This window comes from Phocoena sinus, chromosome X, assembly GCF_008692025.1.
Source record: "Phocoena sinus isolate mPhoSin1 chromosome X, mPhoSin1.pri, whole genome shotgun sequence".
Taxonomy (NCBI): Eukaryota; Metazoa; Chordata; class Mammalia; order Artiodactyla; family Phocoenidae; genus Phocoena; species Phocoena sinus.
Genome location: NC_045784.1, coordinates 127,189,712 through 127,210,055, shown reverse-complemented (window position 1 = coordinate 127,210,055; position 20,344 = coordinate 127,189,712). Strand labels below are relative to the sequence as shown.

Below are 20,344 nucleotides of genomic sequence, written 5' to 3'. Positions count from 1 at the left end.
TTCTTTATTATACAATGAACTGGTAAACCTCAGTGTTTACCTGAGTTCTGTCAGTTTTCCTAGCAAATGATCGGACTCAGGGAGGGACCTGTGGGAAGCCCCGATTTGTAGCCAAGCTAAGCAGAAGTCGTGGGTAACCTGGGTACCCACTACTTGAAACTGGCATCTGAAGTGAGAACTTCTGTGGGACTGAGCCCTTAACCTGTGGGGTCTGCACTAACTCTGGTTAGTATCAGAATCGAATTGAATTGTAGAACACTCAGCTGGTTTTGGAGAATTCGTCAGTGTGGGGGAAAACCCCACACATCTGGTGTCACAAGTGTTCTAAGCGGGTGCGGATTCAAACCCAAGCTGACTGGTTTTAGTGCCCACGCTCTTCATCTCCATACAGCCCCACCTAAACCTGTTCCCTTTCTGAGGAGGCTGACAAATACCCTCAAGGCTTAATGCCCAGAATGCCCTGTACTGTATTTTTTGGAGTCTCTTTTCTATGAATTCCAGGCAGCCCAGCCCAGCCCCACTCCTGTGCATGCTAGGTGCTCACAACACATTTATGGAAGTGGACTGGTGTTCAGCAATTCCAATACACTCCTCTTGTAGTCATTTTTACATATCATATACATTTTCATAGAGTAACAGCATACAGTAAACGAGCACTGTATGCGTTTCGTACATATGCTGCCCTTTTTAATACATTAAACCTCTGCTGTAACACCCACTATACAGATGAGGACACTTGAGGCTCAGCAAGGTAAGTAACTTGTTGGGCAGCTAGTCAGGTACAGGGCTGGACTCAAGGCAAAGTGCCCCGACTCCAAATTTTATGATCTTTTTGATAAACCATATGATTCTAAGTGAAATAAATATCAGTTTTTTGTTTTTTTTTTTTTATAAATGAGTTATCTTTGAGCTTATGCCTCTAAGAAGCTTCTTTTCATGAAAAGATTGTAATAGTGGAGTAAAAACACCACTGTTCTCTGTTTTAGGCATAAAGTCTATAAAGTAATTCTGCTTTAGCAATCAGACCACTACAAAATGAGTTAAAGAGTTTGACCTGTTGGGTCAGGAGATGGCTCCACTTGCTGCAAGTCTGCGCAACTTATTCCTCACCACCGGCTGCAGCCAGAGGCCAAGGACAGGCCAATACAAATCTCAACCAGTCATCCAAATACAACGCTGGGCTTTGGGAAACAAGCCACACCTGAACCTGGCCTGACTCTTTTGTCAAACCCTAGCCTGAAACAATCATTCGCCTCCTCTAAAGCCCTCCAGGAAATGTGACCAATGAGCTGTTCAATGAAGCATGCTGGCCCCAACTTCCATGCACAAAAGGGATGAGCATACTTGCAATTGAACTAGTACAGGATAATTGCTGATACCCTTTTCACTAACCAGTCTCTAACATCTTTATTTGCATAACTATATGCTCCATTTAAATAATACTTCTGATATATCATGAGTTGTTAGAAATATTAATCAAAATTTATTCTACATGCAATATACAGTCGTTGAGCAGTCTGTAAACTCTTGACTTTTTAAAAATTAAATTTCTAATTTTGAGATAACTTGATTCACAAGTGGTTGTGAGAATAAGAGATTCCATGTACAGTGTACCATGTCACCAAATTTCCCCGATGGTGGCATATTATAAAACTATAGAACAATACCGGAACAATGACCCGGACACTGACACAACCAAGATGCAGAACAATTTCCTCACCACCTAATGTTGCCCTTTTATAGCCACATCCACTTCCCTCCCAGCCCCTCCCCTTCTTAGCCCCTGGCAATCACTAATCTGTTCTCTATTTCTCTAATTTTGTCACTTGAAGACCGTTACACAAATGAAATCATACAGTATGTGATCTCTTGGGAGTGGCATTTTCTACTCAGTGTAATTCCCTTAAGATTTAGCCAATTCTTTTCTCTGACCTCTCTATTCTGCTGTTGAACCCATCCACTGAGGGGTTGGTGGTTTTGTTTGTTTGTTTAGTTTCGTTTTTTGTTTCTTTATCATATTTTTCACTTTTTAAATTTCCATTTGGTTCTTATCTCATATTTTCTTGCTGAAACTTTCCTGTTTCTTGTCTCTCACTTTCTACGTCTTCATTGTTTCAAGCATATCTGTAATTGTTTATTGAAGCAGTTTTATGATGGCTTCTTTAAAACCTTTTTCACGAAATTCTAACACGTGTCATCTCGGTTTTGGCATCTACTGATTCTCTTTTTTCATTCAGTTTGAGATCTTTCTGGCTCTTGGTATGACGAGTGATTTTCAGTGGAAATCTGGCCATTTTGAATACTATAAGAGTGTGGGTCTTATGTAACCCTCCTGTTGCAGCTGCCTTCTCTGCCACTGCTCCAGGAGAAGAGGGGCGGTGAGCACTGCCTCATTACAGCCAGGTGTGGGTACGAGTCCAGGTTCCCCTCTTGGCCAACGCTGCCATCCAAGGATAGGGTTCTCCTAGTTACTTCTGAGTCGGGGTGAGAGCTCTAGCTCCCAGTTAGGCTTCCGCCCATCCCTGCCCAGCTGGCAGTGGCAGGAGCGCTCATGACTGATACCACTGTAACCACAGTGGAGGTGTGGCCTCCTTGCAGTGGGCGGTAGTGAAAGTCCTGACTCTCCACCAGGCCTCCGACACCACAGCTGCAGGGGTCACTGTGCCTTGCTACAGCCTGGCAACAGTGGAATCTAGCCTCCCCACTTGGCCTTGCTGGCGGGGTGGGTATGGGGCCGGAGCACAGTGGTTAGTGTCTAAAAGTTTTCTTTCTACTCGGCTGCCCCCTTCCTGTCCTTTGGCTAGAGAGACTAGGCTTTCCTTGTCTGTACCCGTTGGCATTTCTGGGTTGCTGGCTTCTTCAGCGACAAGTCTGGGTTATATATGGCAAAAACGTAACCCAGGGATAGCACCACCCTGTCGTTCCTTAGGTGCTAAGGTCCCTAACCCGTCTGCCTTCTTCTCGCTACCTTTCAAGGCATTCTTACGTCTATTTTATAGATAATGTCCAGGGTTTTTATTTGCACTGAGAGTGAAAAATAAGAAAAAAGTACATCTGCTCCATCCTTCCAGAAGCAGAAACCCGAATCTTGATATTTTTAAGAAATAATTCTACTCCACAAGTAATCCTGAGAGATAGGATAGTACTTTGACATTACAGTGATTACAAACTGGAGGCCTATTGCTCCGACAGGCAGTAGCAGGGTTGTTTTTGTAATTTAATTGTTTTTAGGGGGACATGCTGCAGTCTCCAGTTCTCCACAGCCATGTCTGTTTAGCTTGTTAGCTATACCCTGTAGACATCTGTGTTTGCAAACTCTGATTTAATAAACAGATCACGAGGCCAAGCTATTAACAGTTGACTATGGTCATGGATTCGAAAAGATCGTGCTCAAGCTTCCCTCCTTCTAGACTAGTACTCAATTTAAGAAGTATTAACTAAGACCAAGCTCAAGCATAATGAAGCCTTTCCCACACACTGCATCCCACTTCCCTCCAAAGACCTTCTGGAAACTTTTGTTTAGGATCCAGGGTTTAATCACTGTACTAACGTATTAAATGATTAAATTTAGTATAGGACTCTCTCCATTCTCTCCAGAATGTTTATGGAAGAGATCTAGCTAATGTGTATGCAGGGATGAGAGTAGGAGAAACAGGAGGAGAGGGACAGAGGGGTGGTGGTGGTGATGATGGCGATGGTGATGGTGATGGTGATGGTGATGGTGATGGTGACGATGACGACGATGTTGGAGCCAGAGGAAAGAGTATGATCACATTAAAACTATAGTGTCCTAATTTCCTGAAGGCTGGCCAGAATCAAATCCTTTTGGACAAAACAGAATTGAAGAATGTTCTAGAAAGAAAGGAATTTAGAGACTTCAAATCTAATCCAAATTCTCTTAACCTTACACAAAAGGAAACAGACACTCAGAGGTTATACAAGGTCACAAAGCTAACCAGTACCGTCTGTACTACACCATGTTCCCTCTTCTTGGCCTAGTTCTGCTTTGCAAACAATGGAAGCTGATCAACTGTGTCACTTCTGCTAGTAGTTCCTAAAAATGTTTCATTACAAGTTATAACTGTATTTTTTCATCTAATCTTTGGAACATTACATTCAGATCTTGTTCTTAAATGTTTTGACAAATTCAAGAGAGAGATTTGTACTCTTTCTTAGCCCGTTAAAAATGGAACTGAGTTAGTAGTAGGGGGGTGGGCAAACAAAACATTTTATTACATTTCTCCTAGTAGTCTTAATTATCAGGTAAATCTTCAGCATGACTTGACATTAAGGCATACATTTATTAATTTAGTTAATCCATAATCCACATAACAGCTATCTACTCTTTCAACAGGGACAATGTTTTCCAAACTTCTGTCATCTTATATAACACCTCTACAAGTCTGGTTTGCTATATGCATATCACCTGTACTAATATTAGTATTTATCTTTATGTTGACTTTATTTATTTATTTACTTTAAATTTATTTTTGGCTGCGTTGGGTCTTCGTTGCTGCGCGCAGGCTTTTCTCTGGTTGCGGCGAGCGGGGGCTACTCTTCGTTGCGGTGTGTGGGCTTACTTGCTCCGCGGCATGTGGGATCTTCCCGGACCAGGGCTCGAACCCGTGTCCCCTGCACTGGCAGGCGGATTTTCAACCACTGCGCCACCAGGGAAACCCTTTATGTTGACTTTGAATCCACTCTTTCTTTCATATTTCGCCTGGCTTTAAGCAAATACCCATTAAATCACAAGTCTGATGTGCCAGGTTTCCTACTACACAGTAAAATAATTACATAACTGTTAAAACATGTCCATGGGCATATCACCTAAACTCATCTCATGTGATGACAGTGATATTCTTACCACACCTTGGGTGATCTGACCCTAAGCTAACTGTCAATTTATGACATGGGTAAATAATAAAACAATTGTACTCTAAAATCTAACATGAGTTGCTAGTTATTCAGGTTTGTGGGAATGTACCAGAAATGTATGGTCTCATCACCAATTTCAACAGATACAAACCTAGGGAAGCTGAACTTTTTACAGTTTATTGTACGAAATAAATAGGGACTTCCCTGGTGGTCCAGTGGTTAAGAGTCTGCCTTCCAATGCAGGGGACGCAGGTTTGATCCCTGGTCGGGGAACTAAGGTCCGACATGCTGCGGGGCAACTAAGCCCGCCCGCCGCAACAACTGAGCACGCAGGCCACAACTAGAGAGTCCACGGGCTCTGGAACCCACATGCTGCAATGAGGAGCCTGTGCACCACAGTGGAGGATCCCACATGCCGCAACAAAGATCCCGCGGGCTGCAACTAAGACCCGACACAGCCAAAAATGAAATAAAATTAAATTAAATTGAATGAATGAATGAATGAAATACATGAGGATGGAAGACCTAAAGAGACATTTCTCCAAAGAAGACATACAGATGGCCAAGAAGCATGTGAAAAGATGCTCAACATCACTAATTATTAGAGAAATGCAAATCAAAACTACAATGAGGTATCTACCTCACACCAGTCAGAATGGCCATCTTCAAAAAATCTACAAATGATAAATGCTGGAGAGGGTGCGGAAAAAAGGGAACCCTCTTACACTGTTGGTAGGAATGTAAAGTGATACAGCCACTGTGGAGAACAGTATGGAGGTTCCTTAAAAAAGCAAAAATAGAACTACCATATGACCCAGCAATCCTACTACTGGGCATATACCCTGAGAAAACCATAATTCAAAGACACATGTACCCCAACGTTCATTGCAGCACTATTTACAATAGCCAGGACATGGAAACAACCTAAACGTCCATCAACAGATGAATGGATAAAGAAAATGTGGTACATATGTACAATGGAATATTACTCAGCCATAAAAAGGAACAAAATTGGGTCATCTGTAGAGATGTGGATGGACCTAGAGTCTGTCATACAGAGTGAAGTAAGTCAGAAAGAGAAAAACAAATATCATATATTAATGCATATATGTGGAATCTAGAAAAAAGGTACAGATGAACCTATTTGCAGGGCAGGAATAGAGACGCAGATGTAGAGAACGGACGTGTGGACACAGGGGTGGAAGGGGATGAATTGGGAGATTAGGTTTAACATAAATACACTACCACGTGTAAAACAGGTAGCTAGTGGAAATCTGTGGTATAGCACAGGGAGCTCAGCTCGGTGCTCTGTGATGACCTAGATGGGCAGGATGGGGTGGGGGGTGGGAGGGAGGTCCAAGAGGGAGGGAATATATGTATACACATAGCTGATTCACTTCATTGTACAGCAGAAACCAACACAACATTGTAAAACAATTACACTCCAATTTTAAAAAAGCAAATTTAACAATAATGTGTAGGATATAATCCCAATCTTGTAAAAATAAGTAACAAAACACCATCAAAAAAAAAGAAAGAAATGCATGAGACACACTGTTCCCCGCCTTCAGAGATTCTGATTCACTGAGGGGACGGGGACCGTGGAAGCTGCATTTCTGCAGGCACCCCAGGGAGTGCTGGTGCGGGAACACCCAAGGGCCACATTTTGAAAAACAGTGAACAGGTAGGCAGTACAAAATTTTAAAAATCACTCTAGCTTTTCAATAGGATGACTTGGGTTCAAACCCCAAGTCTAACTGCATGATACTAAGCAAGTCACTTAACCTCTCTGAGCCTTGCTTTCCTCATCTGTTAAATGATGATTATAATAAAAGCCATCTTACTGGGTTGTTTTAAGAAGTAAATGGATGATGTGTCAAAAGAGTATTACAAAACCATAGAGCGCTGCACGTGCCGGAGGGCTGATGAGGATGCCGCCGCAGCCTACAACTGAGAACACAGCGCTCCAAATCGAGGTGCGAGCGCTCTGCTCCACAGAAACATCTGTTCCCATTTCATTACTGACGCTGAGTTTAACCTATAATAAATTAACCCCCAAATTGAGTGTGTATTTCAAATAAGATATTTGCACAGTATATAATTTCAAATATTATCAACGGATGACTGCACATTAAATCCTCAAGGAATTGTATCTGGAACTTCAGGGCAAACCCCATGCATGGCGCCCATGCAAAAGGCGTCCCAAAGGCCCACGCTGGTTACCCTGATTCTAAGAACTACTTTATACATAGCATGTAAAATTATCTGTGGTTTAGAAACATTTTATTCTTTTATTATTTAAAAGAACTCTCTCCTTGAAGAAAACATAACAACTGAATTATAAATTTAACACCAAATTTGCAGACTTGGTTACAGGGCGAATCTAACAAAGACAATGATTAAAAAATGCTCTCTTACAATAATTCATCTAAAGCTTTAGCAATGATCTGATGTAGGTACTTAAAATTCAATTTACAAAATATAGAAAAGCCTTCTTTTTCTCTGAATACCATCTGTTAAACCATTCCAACACGAGCTAATTCTGCTATACAAAATTCGTAAATAAACTAAAAATTTTTTTTAAAAACCTTAGTTGCTTCATGTTAAAGTATAGATTCAGTCTGATCTATTAATGTAGAGGTTAGACAGCTATGCACACAGTCACCATACTTTTCTAGAACCCACACAGCACTAACAACTATTCAACCATAATGAAAACCTTACAGTTAACACATAATTGTCCATAAAGAAAATCAATCCGAGGTCTAAGAGCTATTCTCTGCCAATATGGGTCCTTGAGCCTCTCCACTCAGTAGGGCAGTTTCTCCGCTAACGTGGGGCAAGAGGGCGCCTGGGACCAGTGGGGTCAGCAGCTGCCCAGTGATCAGCCACTCAGGCATAGGTGATGCAGCAAATGCTTCTCCCACCTGGAAAGAGCAGTCACGTTTTGCCCGGTCAAGTTCTGAGGAACAGGAGCCCCAGCTCCTCCTACGTGGGCAAACATGAAAACCAGATAGCAGAGAAAACTATCAAGAACTAAACTGCCCCTCTTCCGGCTGGCCATATTATCCAACTTCTGTTCATCTCCAGCCATGCTTTCCTCTGGGAGGCACAAGCAGCAGCATCCAATGGCTTGGACGAAGCAAGTCCAGCACCATAGCCAAATCTCAATTACACAGCCTCTGGGGTCAGTTTCTGCACTTGTTACAGGACGGCTAAAGAGGAAGTGAGGCTAGAGCCCTTCAACACGGACAGCTATTAAGAATGACTTAAGATCGTTATCGTAGCTCTTGAACTCTTTGTAAGATTTGATGCCTGGCAAGGACTATGATTTTGAGAGCCGTTGACCTAGGGTAGGACAGGATACTAAAATGTAATTCATACATACCTGTGAAAATCTATTCTCTCTTACTAGTGGGCAAAAATGACTATAATAAACTGAATCCTCAATTCAAGCAAACTGTACTACTGAAATGTAGACATGGTTTCACTTAATGTACCTGTTAATAGTTTCTTGACATTAAAACAAAGTTAGTCTTTAGCCTTAACAAAGATGGGAGCACGCAAGCATTTTATTTGTTAATTGATTCAACAAGAATTTATTGAGCACCTGTTATGTTCCAGGATCGTGCTGGGGGAGCAGTGGTGAGAAAAAGAGCCCCAGTCTCTGCTGACAAGGAGCTTATCACTCTTAACTTTAGAATAAGCAGGGAATCCAACTTTTAAAATAAACAAGAAGAGATTTCTCAATTCAATAAGGACCAAAAAATGAGGCTGCCCATACAACATTCTTGAGATTTTGCAAGTTTTTTGCATTCTAGTATCACATATTAATGCTGAAAACCCATAGGTAGTACATAAATACAGAAACAAATTGTGAAGTTAGGGAAATACTATCTATCAGATATTTTCTGAAATTCAGAATACTAATAAAGAAAATATAGGCATTTATTATAATCAAATCTAAAAATATAATATATAATAAAATGGATCTGGATTTTTAAAAGAATGATCATAATCGAAAGTCAGCTTTTCCTCTCAATTATAAAACTATGATCACATATACTAGATCCTGGTAAAAATGTCTCTTCTAAAGTTCAGATCTCTAACAACAGAGAACCTTTCACCCTCGTTCCCAAGCAAATGGCCGGTGAGCATTCAAGGGGCCAAAGTCTCACTCGAATTAAAACTGCAATGCTTCTTGGCTACTTAGCATATTGAAAATGAATTAAGGACTCAATTCCGCTTACCTTGTAATCTCTGGATACATTTTCTGATGTCACTGAACCTGAAATCTGACTAGAAATTGTAGCAGCTATAAGCTGTTTACACCATTCAACATGTGATCCTGTAGGACTAAAAGAAATAGTGCAATTAAAATATTTTAAGACATAGCCTCTGAGTGAGAAAACTGAGCACTGACTAGGGATATATGTACATTTCTTTTTTTAAAGAATGAACTTTAATTAGACTATTTGGTTACCTTTACATTTAATGTAAGAACTGAAATATCGACTGACCACTAGGAAGTAAGATTAGGTTCCAGGTTGATTTGAAATGAATCAACCAATTTATTTTAAGGTTAAGATTCTAGGCCTCAGACAGTTAAATATGTTATTTTCTAGCATTTAATAAAATATCACTCAATTACAATTATATAGAGTGAATATTCTTAATGTAAGTAGAAAATTAATTCTAAAGTGAAATATTTATCTTACAGCATATGCTTTTCAAAAATGCTATCACTTTCATGCTGGTGGTTTTAAATCTAGAAAACGATGTAATTTCAAGTGAATCAAAGTGACTCTTAATGGAGCAAAGCTGATTGTATGATTTTAAAAAGAACAGACTAGAAAAGTCCTGTGTGTAGTAATAATGCCGCCTTACATTTCTGTAAGTGCTCTGACAACTTACAAAAGGCTTTTCCAGTCCATTACGATATCAGAGCCTGACAACCACATGTGATAAGAAGGTTTCTGGGATGAGAAAATTGAGGTGCAGTGGCGACATGGCCCATCAGAAAGTGGTGGGGCTGTCCTTCCAGGATATGGTACCACCAACGGTGACCAACTCACCGAACCACAGGGCAAAACAGAGGCCAGCGCTACAGATGCTAGCCACTGCCTTATACGAGAACACAAGGACGCAGAGAAGATGGCATCTCGCGCTTGTGTGCTGCTCTCAAATGTTCAACACATTTCTGCACACAGCCTCACCCGAGCCTCACAGTGACCCACCTTACAGAGGAGAAAACTAAGGCTCTAGCGTTTGACTAAGGTCACACAGCTGGTAAGTGGTCGGGCTGTGCTCATCTGACTTAAAGGACCACGTAAGCAAAGTAAGCACTGAGGGAATTAAAAATTGCCTCCAGAGGCCAGGCTCCTCTCTCAACTCATGAAAGTACTGAAGAAATCAAGTAAAAGGGCAAAAGATACTTTTGAAAGTTTACCTTGCAGGTGGCTTTCACTGTAAACAGTGTTCCAGACCTTTGAAAATCTCATCACTAATTAAATCCACACTCGTGTACTGGAAGGATAAAAAAACCCTGGAATCCCTAGGCAGTGTGTGAAATAACGTAACTAGTGAAATAAAGACATCTGATGTGCTCTACGAGCGACCTAAATTGCATTCTCTGACCAGGACAGCCTATAGTAGTTATCTGTGGGGCCGAAAATGTAAGTCCAAACATTCGCTGAATGGGCAGACATTCCTGTCATACACCAAGACTCTATTTACCACAATTAATAACTAAGAGGAAGAAGGAGGGGAAAGGGAGGGATATTAGTTTCCTCTTAAAGGCTAAGGCACCTTTATTGTCCGGTTCTCCCATACTTTTCTTGCCAAGCTGCCTCCTCCTCTGCCAGCACCTGGGCCTGAGCACAAATCTAACAGCAGGAACCCACCTGTTCACCCACCGCGGACGGGGTGGGTTGGAGGGGGCTGCTGTTATCCTCTAGCTTCCGTTCCCCTTCCTTCTAATGAGGACCCTTCTCTCCACGGTAGGGAGCTGCCCCTCCGCATTTCATAGGATTCTGCTCCACTTGGAGGGGAGTGACCCCAAGCTTTCCTCTTGGACCCGGAGCTGTGTAGACCCGCCCCCAGCACTGGCAGAGGCCACTCTCCACATCCACCACCTCGAGGAACCCACAGAGATAGAGAGTAAGACATGAAGAAAACAGAGATGGGAAGCCTCATCCACACTGTTTGCAACTCTGGCTCTGAATGTGCCTGCGGCCATCTTTCACCCTGGCTGCAGCAGTGATGGGAGCCAACACACTTCCTTTTTGGCTGGAGCTAGAATGATTTTGTGTTTTTGGTACCTGCAACCAGAAGCATCCTGGTCAACAGAGTTATAAACAGTGTGGCACGGTGGGCTGGTAGACAGGAGGCCTGGCTCCGGGTCCTGTTTCTGTCACCAGCTAGCTCCGTGACCTTGAGCGAGCCACATCCTCTCGCAGGCCCACAGCCCCATCAGCATTAAGAGAAGTACGATATTCGGAAGAGAGGGGAGGGCCCACGGTCCACGGCTGAGCCACAGCTGCAGAGCCAGGGTCTACTCTGGGGGTCTCTTAAAAGAAGAACGTGAACCAGAGCCGGTCACAACGACGGGACTGAGGAGGAAGGCCACGTCTCCTCTCCCCTCTCTGCTCTTTAGTCAGTGCAGTCTCCCTCCACACTCCTGGTGGCAACAATCACTTGCAGTCTGGGAGCTCCCAGCTTTGTTTCTCCAGCCCAGACTCCCCCGATCTGGACGCCGAGGATCCCATGAGACAGCTCCACTAGTCGGTCCCAGAGGCCCTGCCGGCTCCACGGGTCTAGACCAGCATCAGCCGCCCAGCCTGCAAACTGCTCCTCCAGCCCTCACGTCTCCTAAGTCAGGGAAAGGCACAGCCTCATCCAGGGGCCCCAGGCCCCAAAGCTGCGGTTTACCTTGGAGCCCACTCCCCACTTCACTCTCACATCTGAATGCTCACCGAGTCTCACCACTCTTATCTGCTAAATATCATAAGAATGCACCTTGCCCATCCCTATTCCAATTACCTTTTCCACATGCCCATCATCTGTCGGTGTTCTCCCACCTTATGAATTTAAGCCCCACCTCTATGCTGGTGACTCCAGCCCAGACACCACCCCTGAACTCCAGGCTTAAATAAACCAACTGCCTCTTTGACATCTGCTCTGGGAAATCCAACTGACATCTCATTACTGTTATAACCAGGGCTGAGAGCCTGCTAACTTCCTAACCCCGCTCCACATAGAGGCTTCTCCATCTCAGCAACATCGTTTTCCGCAAGCCGAAGACATTGGGATTGTCCTCGATTCTTCTTCTCTCCTACCCGACAACCAATCTTCACAAACCCTACTGGCTCTACCCTGCAGATTTTCTTCAAATGATAGCTTGAATCGGATCACTTCTCCCTTCCTCCAGCCCACGGCTCCGGTCGCAGCCACCATCCTCTCTTGCCTTGATAACTGCGACAGCCTCCCACCTGCTAGACTCTGATTCTACTCCTTCCCCTTCCGGTGCACTGTCCACACAGCAGCCATGGAGAGCATCCTGAAATCCACACCATCTGCCCCTGTGACCTCTCTGAGCTTGTCCTCTACTGCTGTCTCCCTAGCTCCCTCCCTGCTGGTGACACTGGCCTCCTGGCTGACCCTTGAACCCTTGGCTCCCCCTCCCGCCTCAGGGAGCGCAGGCCTGCGCTGCCACCTGGATATGTGCATGAGTAGGCCCCTCACCTCTTCTGGGGTGTGACTCAAAGGCCACCTTTCTCAACTAGGCTCTCCCTGACCACCCGGCACAAAATTCCAACCACTCCCCAGAGTGCACAGCCCCACCACTTCCTACCCGCTCCCAGCTGACTTTTCTCCCCCAGCACCTAACACAGAACACATTTGACATGTTCTTTTGTCTCTCTCTCGCACTAAAAAGATGCTCCACGAGGGCGGGGATTTGTGTGTGTGTGTTCCCTGCCGTATCCTCAGGCCTAACACAGTGCCGGACACAGAGCCCGCACTCATATCTGCAGAATAAATGACTGAGAGATTAGCATTTCCAGAACCAACTTAACCCAACTCAGTGAGGCGGCCCACCTGCAGTCCACTCACACTGCCGCACAGCAATTGTTCTCAAATGCCCACCCCATCCTGTAGCTTCCCTGGTGGAAATCCTTTCGTGCCCCCCATAACTAGGGTGACCATATAATTTCTCATCCAAACCAAGACACTATTGTGAGTTGCAGAAGGATGCTACTGGTAATTACACTGGCTCGACCAGTACCCTGTACCATCTGGTGCCAAAGAGACCACAAAGCCCACCCTACTTATAGCTAAGGTGGTTATTAAAAATGCAGAATTTCAGGCTCTACCCAGGAGATGGTGGATTAGATTTAGGGTGGGATCCAAGAGTCTGCATTTCAATCAAGCACTGGAGGTGATCCTGACTCAGGTTATACAGAACTGAGCAGAGAAGCATCGGCCCAGAAGACAAGGGCACAATTCCTTGGAAGGAACACAGGCCCCTTCAGGATCTAACTCCTGCCTTCCCGCAAGTCTTCTCTATTATCAGTTCCCCACATCCAGCATCCAGCCCACATGGCTGCACGTTCCACTCCTGTGGCCAAAAAGCATCCCCTGCCCCCGTCCCGCCACTAAAAACTGAAGCGAATATCCCACCTCCGCGTACCGCAGTGCAGTGGATCACAACAGGCTGCGGAGTCTTTTTGAAAAATTCTAACTCCTGGGCCTCACCCAAACCTCCTAAATCAGAAGCCCTTGGACTGGGGTCTGGCCACCTGGAGTTCTTGAAAAGCTTCTCAGATGATTCCCACGCACACCACATCCAGAGCACTTCCAAGCGTACCTCCACCCTGGCACTTATCACACTTGATTTCAATGGCTGGTTTGTTTGTATCCTCCACTAGATGGTAAGCCAGAGAGCAAAAGCCGTCGGGCATTATTCTCTGACTCTCCAAGCCCTCATACACTGCAGAGTATCTGCAGATGAGTGAGACCCTGTCCATTCCACGTACTATCTTGGCTGTGATTAGTTTTCAGTGAAGCTGACGACTCGGGTAACTATTTCATTAAAAAACATTGTAATTACACTGAGGTAGAAACAAAGGGAATGTTTCTTGTTGTTCCTCTGCCTTTGGAAACTCCCAAAAGTTCAGCTCAGGGGTGTGACTAAGAGGCAGGGACCGGCATCTGAAACTGGCCCAGTGGCGTTACAACAGTATGTCTCGCCTAATTGCACTTTAGCGTCAGCGAAATGGCCAAGATGTGGAAAAGCTGCATATTCCAGGCTATGGGATCACCCACCCCTTGTCCCGAGTGTCAGGGTGGCCCTCCCGGTTGGATCTGGTCGGTTTGTGCTTCTAACTGATTCATCTTAGTTCTCGGACTGCCAAAGAAGCAGTAGCCTTACGTGTTTGCGAAAACAATGAACCGGTTCCTTCAAAGTGTGAAGAACTGAAAGTAAACGATGATGTGTTCTCGAATCGGAAGCAGTTTGGAAGTTTTCCATCCCAGCTTTTCAAATGAGGGTATCTTTGCCTCTATGTGCGCCAGCCCGACACCCACGGGGTGCCGCCCCCCAACTGCCCCTACCAACCCCAGCATCAAAGACCCCAAGCAGCAGCGGCGGCGGGATTTGGGTCTTCAGACCACACGAGGCAAGGTCACGCTAAAAAGGGGCGCCGGGGTGAAATTTCCTCCCAAACGATTCGTGGCCGGGGCAAGGGCTGCCGAGGTGGCTCCAAGGTGCAGTAGGAGACGGCCTGGGACACGGTTTGACAGCTGTGAAGCCCCTCGGGGTGCGGGGAGCTTCGGCGCGAGACGGAAGTGAGCCAGGTGCGGGCCCCGGGGACCAGGCAGGGGTTCCCGGGGCTCCGGAGGGGACGCGGGAGGGGGACGCCCCAGCTTGGCCTCGGCCCGGCGCGCGGGGAAGGGGCAGCCGGGCCTCGCGCGGGGCCTTCGGGAATCGGGGACCGGGAGGCCGCGGCGGCCGGGCCCCGCTTACCTGTCCAGGGTCTCCACGCTGGGCTGCCGGGAGCCGGCGGCGGGGGCCCCCACGACCCGAGGGGGCCTCCTGCCGCCCGCCGGCCCCGGGCCCAGGCCCCCGCCGCCCTCGCCGCCCCCCGCCGCCGCCGCCGCCGCCGCCGGCCTGTCCATGGCGCGCCGAACCCTCCGCCGCGGGGAAGCCGCCGTCGGGAGGGGAGCGGCGCCCCGGAAGGTCCAGCCGCGCGCCTCTGGCGGCCGCAATCTGCCGCCCGCCCGACTCAGGCGGCCGCCGCCATTAGCTGTCACCTGGCGCCCGCGTTACCCACAAGGCCTCGCGCGTGGGGTGGGGGGCGGGGAGGGCGGCGCGCGGCCCGGAGCCGGGTCCCCCCACCCCGCCCCGCCCCGCCCGAACCCCACCTGGGCGCCCGGCCAGCGAGCCGGCGAGGTAGGGCCCGGGCGACCGGACACGTCCTCAGCCACTTGGGGTCGAAATCCACCAATGGATTATGCAGAAAGAACGTGCTCTGCTCAGGAAACTATCATACTGACATTAGAGATGCAGGGTTAAAAAAAAAAAAGTTCAGGGAAATTCAACTACTCAGCGTGATTTGTTTTCCCTCAGTTTTCCTTCCCAGAAAAGTTTGGCGGTGGGAGAAGCCCAGGCCCCCTGGACCTCCCTGGTCTTGACGTGTCCAACCCCGAGAAGTCCCACACATTTTAGCAACCCCTCCTCACTCCGTTCTCACCCAGCCGTCTGTAGGGCAACCAAGTGTTCTGATACCGCCCTCGGAACTTCCGCCCTTGCTTTATATTAACAGTAACATTTAACTTCTGTCAGCTAAATCACGGCTTGTGAAAATCAGGGCAGTAGCTGATGATAAAGGCATTTAGGACATTTGATTCCTGTTCAATATTTATTTCCCTGCTCATTGTGTTAGGGTTTGCATATCCAACGGGCTCATCCCCTCTCAACCCACCCCTGATTTAGTTGGGGACGGGGATGGGAATCATGGCTAAGCCCCTTTGCCTGTGATTGCCCTGAGTATGACCTATGACCCAAGTCTGGCCAGTGAAATATAAAGGGAATACTTCCATCCTGATAAAAGGCAGACCTGTAGACAAGGAGTAACTAGTTCCCATCCCAAACCCATCCTGCCCTCCCAGCTTAATAACTTCCAACTGAACTGTGAGCATGTGATGCCTGAAACCCCAGCAGCCATCCTAACACCCACGAGGGGATGAGCCTGGGGTGAAAGGGTGACAGGGTGAGGAGAGCTGGGAGGAAGGAAGGGAAGATCTCCAAATACACTGGAGACCCACCTCTTGCAGGCTTCTGGTTTTCCAAAATTACTAAATCAAATGTTTAACCCACTATTATAGACTGAATGTTTGTGTCTCTCCTGCCACCTCCACCATTTATATTGAAGCCCTAACTCTCAAATTGGTATTGAGGTATTTGGAGATGAGGCCTTTGGGAGGTGATTAGGTCATAAGATCATAAGGCTAGGGCCCTGAAATGATGGGATTAGTGCCTTTTTTTTTTTTTTTTTGTCTGCATTGGGTCTTCGTTACTGCGCGTGGGCTTTCTCTAGTTGCCGTGAACCAGGTCTACTCTTCATTGCGGTGGCTTCTCTTGTTGCGGAGCACAGGGCTCTAGGCGCGCAGTTGCAGTAGTTGTGGCGCACGGGCTTAGTTGCTCTGCGGCAGGTGGGATCTTCCTGGACCAGGGCTCGAACCCGTGCCCCCTGCATTGGCAGGTGGATTCTTAACCACTGCACCACCAGGGAAGCCCTGCCAGACTTTTAAAAGGTTTGCCAATATGTGGGTGTGGGGTGGTATCCCACTGTGGTTCGAATGTACATTCCCCTGATATCACCGAACTCCTATTTAACTAAGAAGACTCAGTTCTGACTGCATTCCCAAGAAGTTCCTCCTTGACCCCCTATCTTGGCCCCAAAGCCCCCCAGTCTGCCTCTATTAGAGCAGGGTGCACCCTGCATGGGAATTACCAGTTAACTGAACTATCTTCCTACTAGGTCAGACACTTCAAAGGAGGCCACTGTTTTACTCAGTTTTGTTTCCCAACAAAGATCAGCTGACACAGGTCTGGGTCATAGTAGACAGTATTTGTTGATAAATACTGTCTAAAAAAATACTATCGAAAATATTGTCTAAAAAAACCCACTCGTGGTTCTTAGCCTCATCTATAAAACGACCCCCCCAAAAAAACCCAAAACAAACAAAAAACCCCTAAAAAACCAAGCCTATCAATTTTATAAGGTTGTGGGGAGGCTAAATAGTACAGAGTTTGGCACATATGCCCCCGATAAATATCTCCCTTTCTTCCATTCAGGGACCAAGGGGGTTGAAAGCACATGGTCTGGCTTTAGATAGATGCGAGGATAGAAATAGGGAATAAAGTCAGAGGCAACTCTTAAGTCTAAATATCGCCTGAGATGTAACAAAATGAATTGAGCTAGTTGTTTCCCTAATTGTGAGTCACTGTATAGCTGGTAACAGGAGAGTGCGTCTGACCTCTCAGCTTGCAGGCCCACCATCATCTGCCAACACGGACTGAGGTGTGGTAGCAGCATCATAGCCTCCCCAGATGTCCACGTCCTAATGCCTTGGAACCTGTTGTGTTACCTTACACAGCAAGGGGGCATTAAGGTTGCTGATTCTCTGACTCTGAGGTGGGGAGAGCAGCCTAGGTTATCCAGAGGGGCCCAGTATAATCACCAAGGTCCTTTTTTCCTTTTTCTTTTTTTGGCCACGCGGGGAATCTTAGTTCCCCGACCAGGGATCAAACCTGTGCCCCCTGCAGTGGAAGCGCGGAGTCATAACCACCGGACCGCCAGGGGAGTCCGCTAGGGTCCTTTAAATGTCAACAAGGGAGGCGGAAGAGTCAGAGTTGAGAGATTTGAAGGTGCTGTGCTGCTGGCTTTAGACACAGAGGAAGCGGCCACGACTCCGGGAAAGCAGGCGGCCACTAGAGGCTGGAAAAGGCAAGGAAAGGATTCGCCTCTAGAGCTGCCAGAAGGAACGCAGCCCTGCTGACACCTTGACTTTAGGCCAGAGAGGCTAATTTCAGACCTCGGACCTCCAGAACTGTAAGAGAATAAATGTGTGGGGAAGATAATAAATCACCACTATGTCTGTGGTGATTTCTCACAGCAGAAACAGGAAACTAATACACAGGGCCAATGCCATCTTCTACCATAAGTATTGTATGCGCATAAGTGATGAAAATGTGTTTCTGACAAGGGCTGTTTGACTTGTAAGGATCTTCGAGAACATGCAGTCCATACCCTCACTGAGCAGGTGGACACTAAAGCCTCCTCCTGGGCCTCTCGAGGGGGTGCTGGGAGGGCCTCACATCTTCCAGCCAAGAAGCAGGTCCAGAGCCCAGACGGGAACCCAGGTCCCCACACGTCCCCGACCAGGGTTCTTTCTAATACAGGTTTGTGACATAAAGCTCCCGAAATGAGATGAACAACTTTCTTTTGTAATTTATGTGGACTGCACTGTGGAACAGTCCATTTCAGAAGCACATACGTATTAATCACTATAAATGAATAAGCCGTGTTCTCCGTAACTACTAGGAAAACAAACTAAATCTTAATGGTCATGTCTAAACATTTTAGCTACCTTACATGGTTTAAATACTAAGCATTTAGCTACCCTACATGGTTTAAATACGTTATCGCCTTTGCTTTTAAATGACGAATTATTGCAAATAAGGAATAAACCATATCTGAATCTGAGCCTCATAAGGAAATGAGAATACTTTGTTTTGCTGATCTTTCATCTTCCAGATATGTTTAATACAAAAGACTTTACTAATAATTCCTTAACTAAGTTATAAATCTACCAGTAGATGCCAGAGTATTAGACTCATTTCAAAAATTGGTATTCCGGCAGCATGCTTTAGGGATTCTGTGAACCTAAAAGGATTCGACTGCAATCTATTTCAACCATTAGGTTTTCCTGCAGATGTGCTAATCCTCGTTCTTGTTTGTGCTGCATGCTGCATATATTTATTTCCTTTGGGTGTCCCCAGATTTTACTTTAATGGCCACCAATGGCCATGTTCTCCAGTCAGAGGTGTATATACTCTGTAATCAATTCCTGTATTTTAAGAGCATTCCCTTTGTATAGTCCTGCCTTTGCCTAATGCTCCCAAATGCCACATGAGCTGTCCACATGACTGACAGCTGCATTCTGTAGAGGGCTGCAAGTGACGAGATACTGGTCAACAGATTTTCAAACTTTTGAGTATTATTCCTTCCCCAAAACTGTAAGGAGGAGCTTTGCTGCATTATCAAAAATAGATCAGAAAGTACTGTGACTATAGTTAGGAAAAACCTGTTATACTATCAGAAATAGATATGATTCCAACTTACTTGAAGGGCTGTCCCAGGAAGAGATTATTCTATTTCATTGCAGAAGGCAAAGCTAAGGCTATTCAGTGGGAATGCAAGAGAGGCAGAATTCAGTTCGATGCCTGCATACGTTTGTTTCAGTGCTCTGGGACTTTGGGCAAGTCAATGAACCCCTGCAGCAACAATGCTCTCCACGGTTGAAAAACAGGGATAATAGAACACCACGTGGCCACGAGGGCGCAGTGAGGGTGAAACACAGCCGTGTCTGAAGAAGAACCTTGGAGAGCATTTCAAATACTCATAGTTTTAAAAGAGATACTTACTCTTTTAAGAGTCCTATTGGGATTTTAAAAAAATGGTAAGTTTACTAGTATAACTATTTAGCGTTCTTAGGACACGCGTAGATGAATTTCCAGTTGGCCGCATTTGAAGAATTTTAATAATTCTTACCTAAAGAGACATCGAGTATGACTTGTTTCAACCAGTCTCTTAATCTCCCTTAATGTCAACTGCTGTGTTCTCCATCCGGAGTCTGAAAGTCTTGCGTTTCTGCAGCCCAGCACTTCTGTGAAAGCTATCCCTACTTTAATAAAGACAGCTGTGGCCTGACATAGGGAACAGGCTTGTGGTTGCCCAAAGGGGAGAGGGGATGGGGGAGGGATGGATTGGGAGTTTGGGATTAGCAGGTTCAAAGTATTACATATAGAATAGATAAACAAGAAGGTCCTCCTACTGTATAGCACAGGGAACTATATTCAATATCCTATGATAAACCATAATGGAAAATATGAAAAAGAATATATATATATATTTATAACTGAATCACTCTGCTGTACAGCAGAAATTAACACAACATTGTAAATCAACTATACTGCAATAAAATACATTTTAAAAAATGAAGGTAGCTGTGGCTTAAAATCTGCATTGTTAATGTACTTAAATTTCCAATATTGTTGGGACTTGGGGAGAGCCCTATACAAGGTTGCTAGTAAGATAAAGGGCATGTGAAGTAGATCCAGGAAAAGCAAGTAAGATGGGCAACACGCACATTTAAGACACATACACAGTTACAGCCCTGGGAA

At 45.8% G+C, this 20,344-nt stretch overlaps 1 protein-coding gene across 6 annotated transcripts in view; it reads right to left on the bottom strand.

Annotated features, from left to right (window-relative positions):
• MTMR1 (myotubularin related protein 1) overlaps window positions 1-15,375 on the bottom strand; it is a 70,595-nt gene extending 55,220 nt beyond the window's left edge. For 2 of the 6 annotated variants that reach the window (XR_004347975.1, XM_032619073.1), the window contains exons 1-2: window positions 14,900-15,184; window positions 9,126-9,231 (exon numbers count right to left, since the gene is read on the bottom strand). Coding sequence is in view for 2 of the 6 variants with exons in the window: in XM_032619073.1 (XP_032474964.1) it covers window positions 9,126-9,231; window positions 14,900-15,051 (258 nt within the window). In the remaining 4 variants the exon portion in view is untranslated. Of the gene's footprint in view, window positions 1-8,485; window positions 8,595-9,125; window positions 9,232-14,899; window positions 15,213-15,297 lie in introns of those variants that run through there. The other 4 variants (XM_032619077.1, XM_032619075.1, XM_032619079.1 and 1 more) reach the window with 4 other exon arrangements.
• Window positions 15,376-20,344: the final 4,969 nt, after the last annotated feature.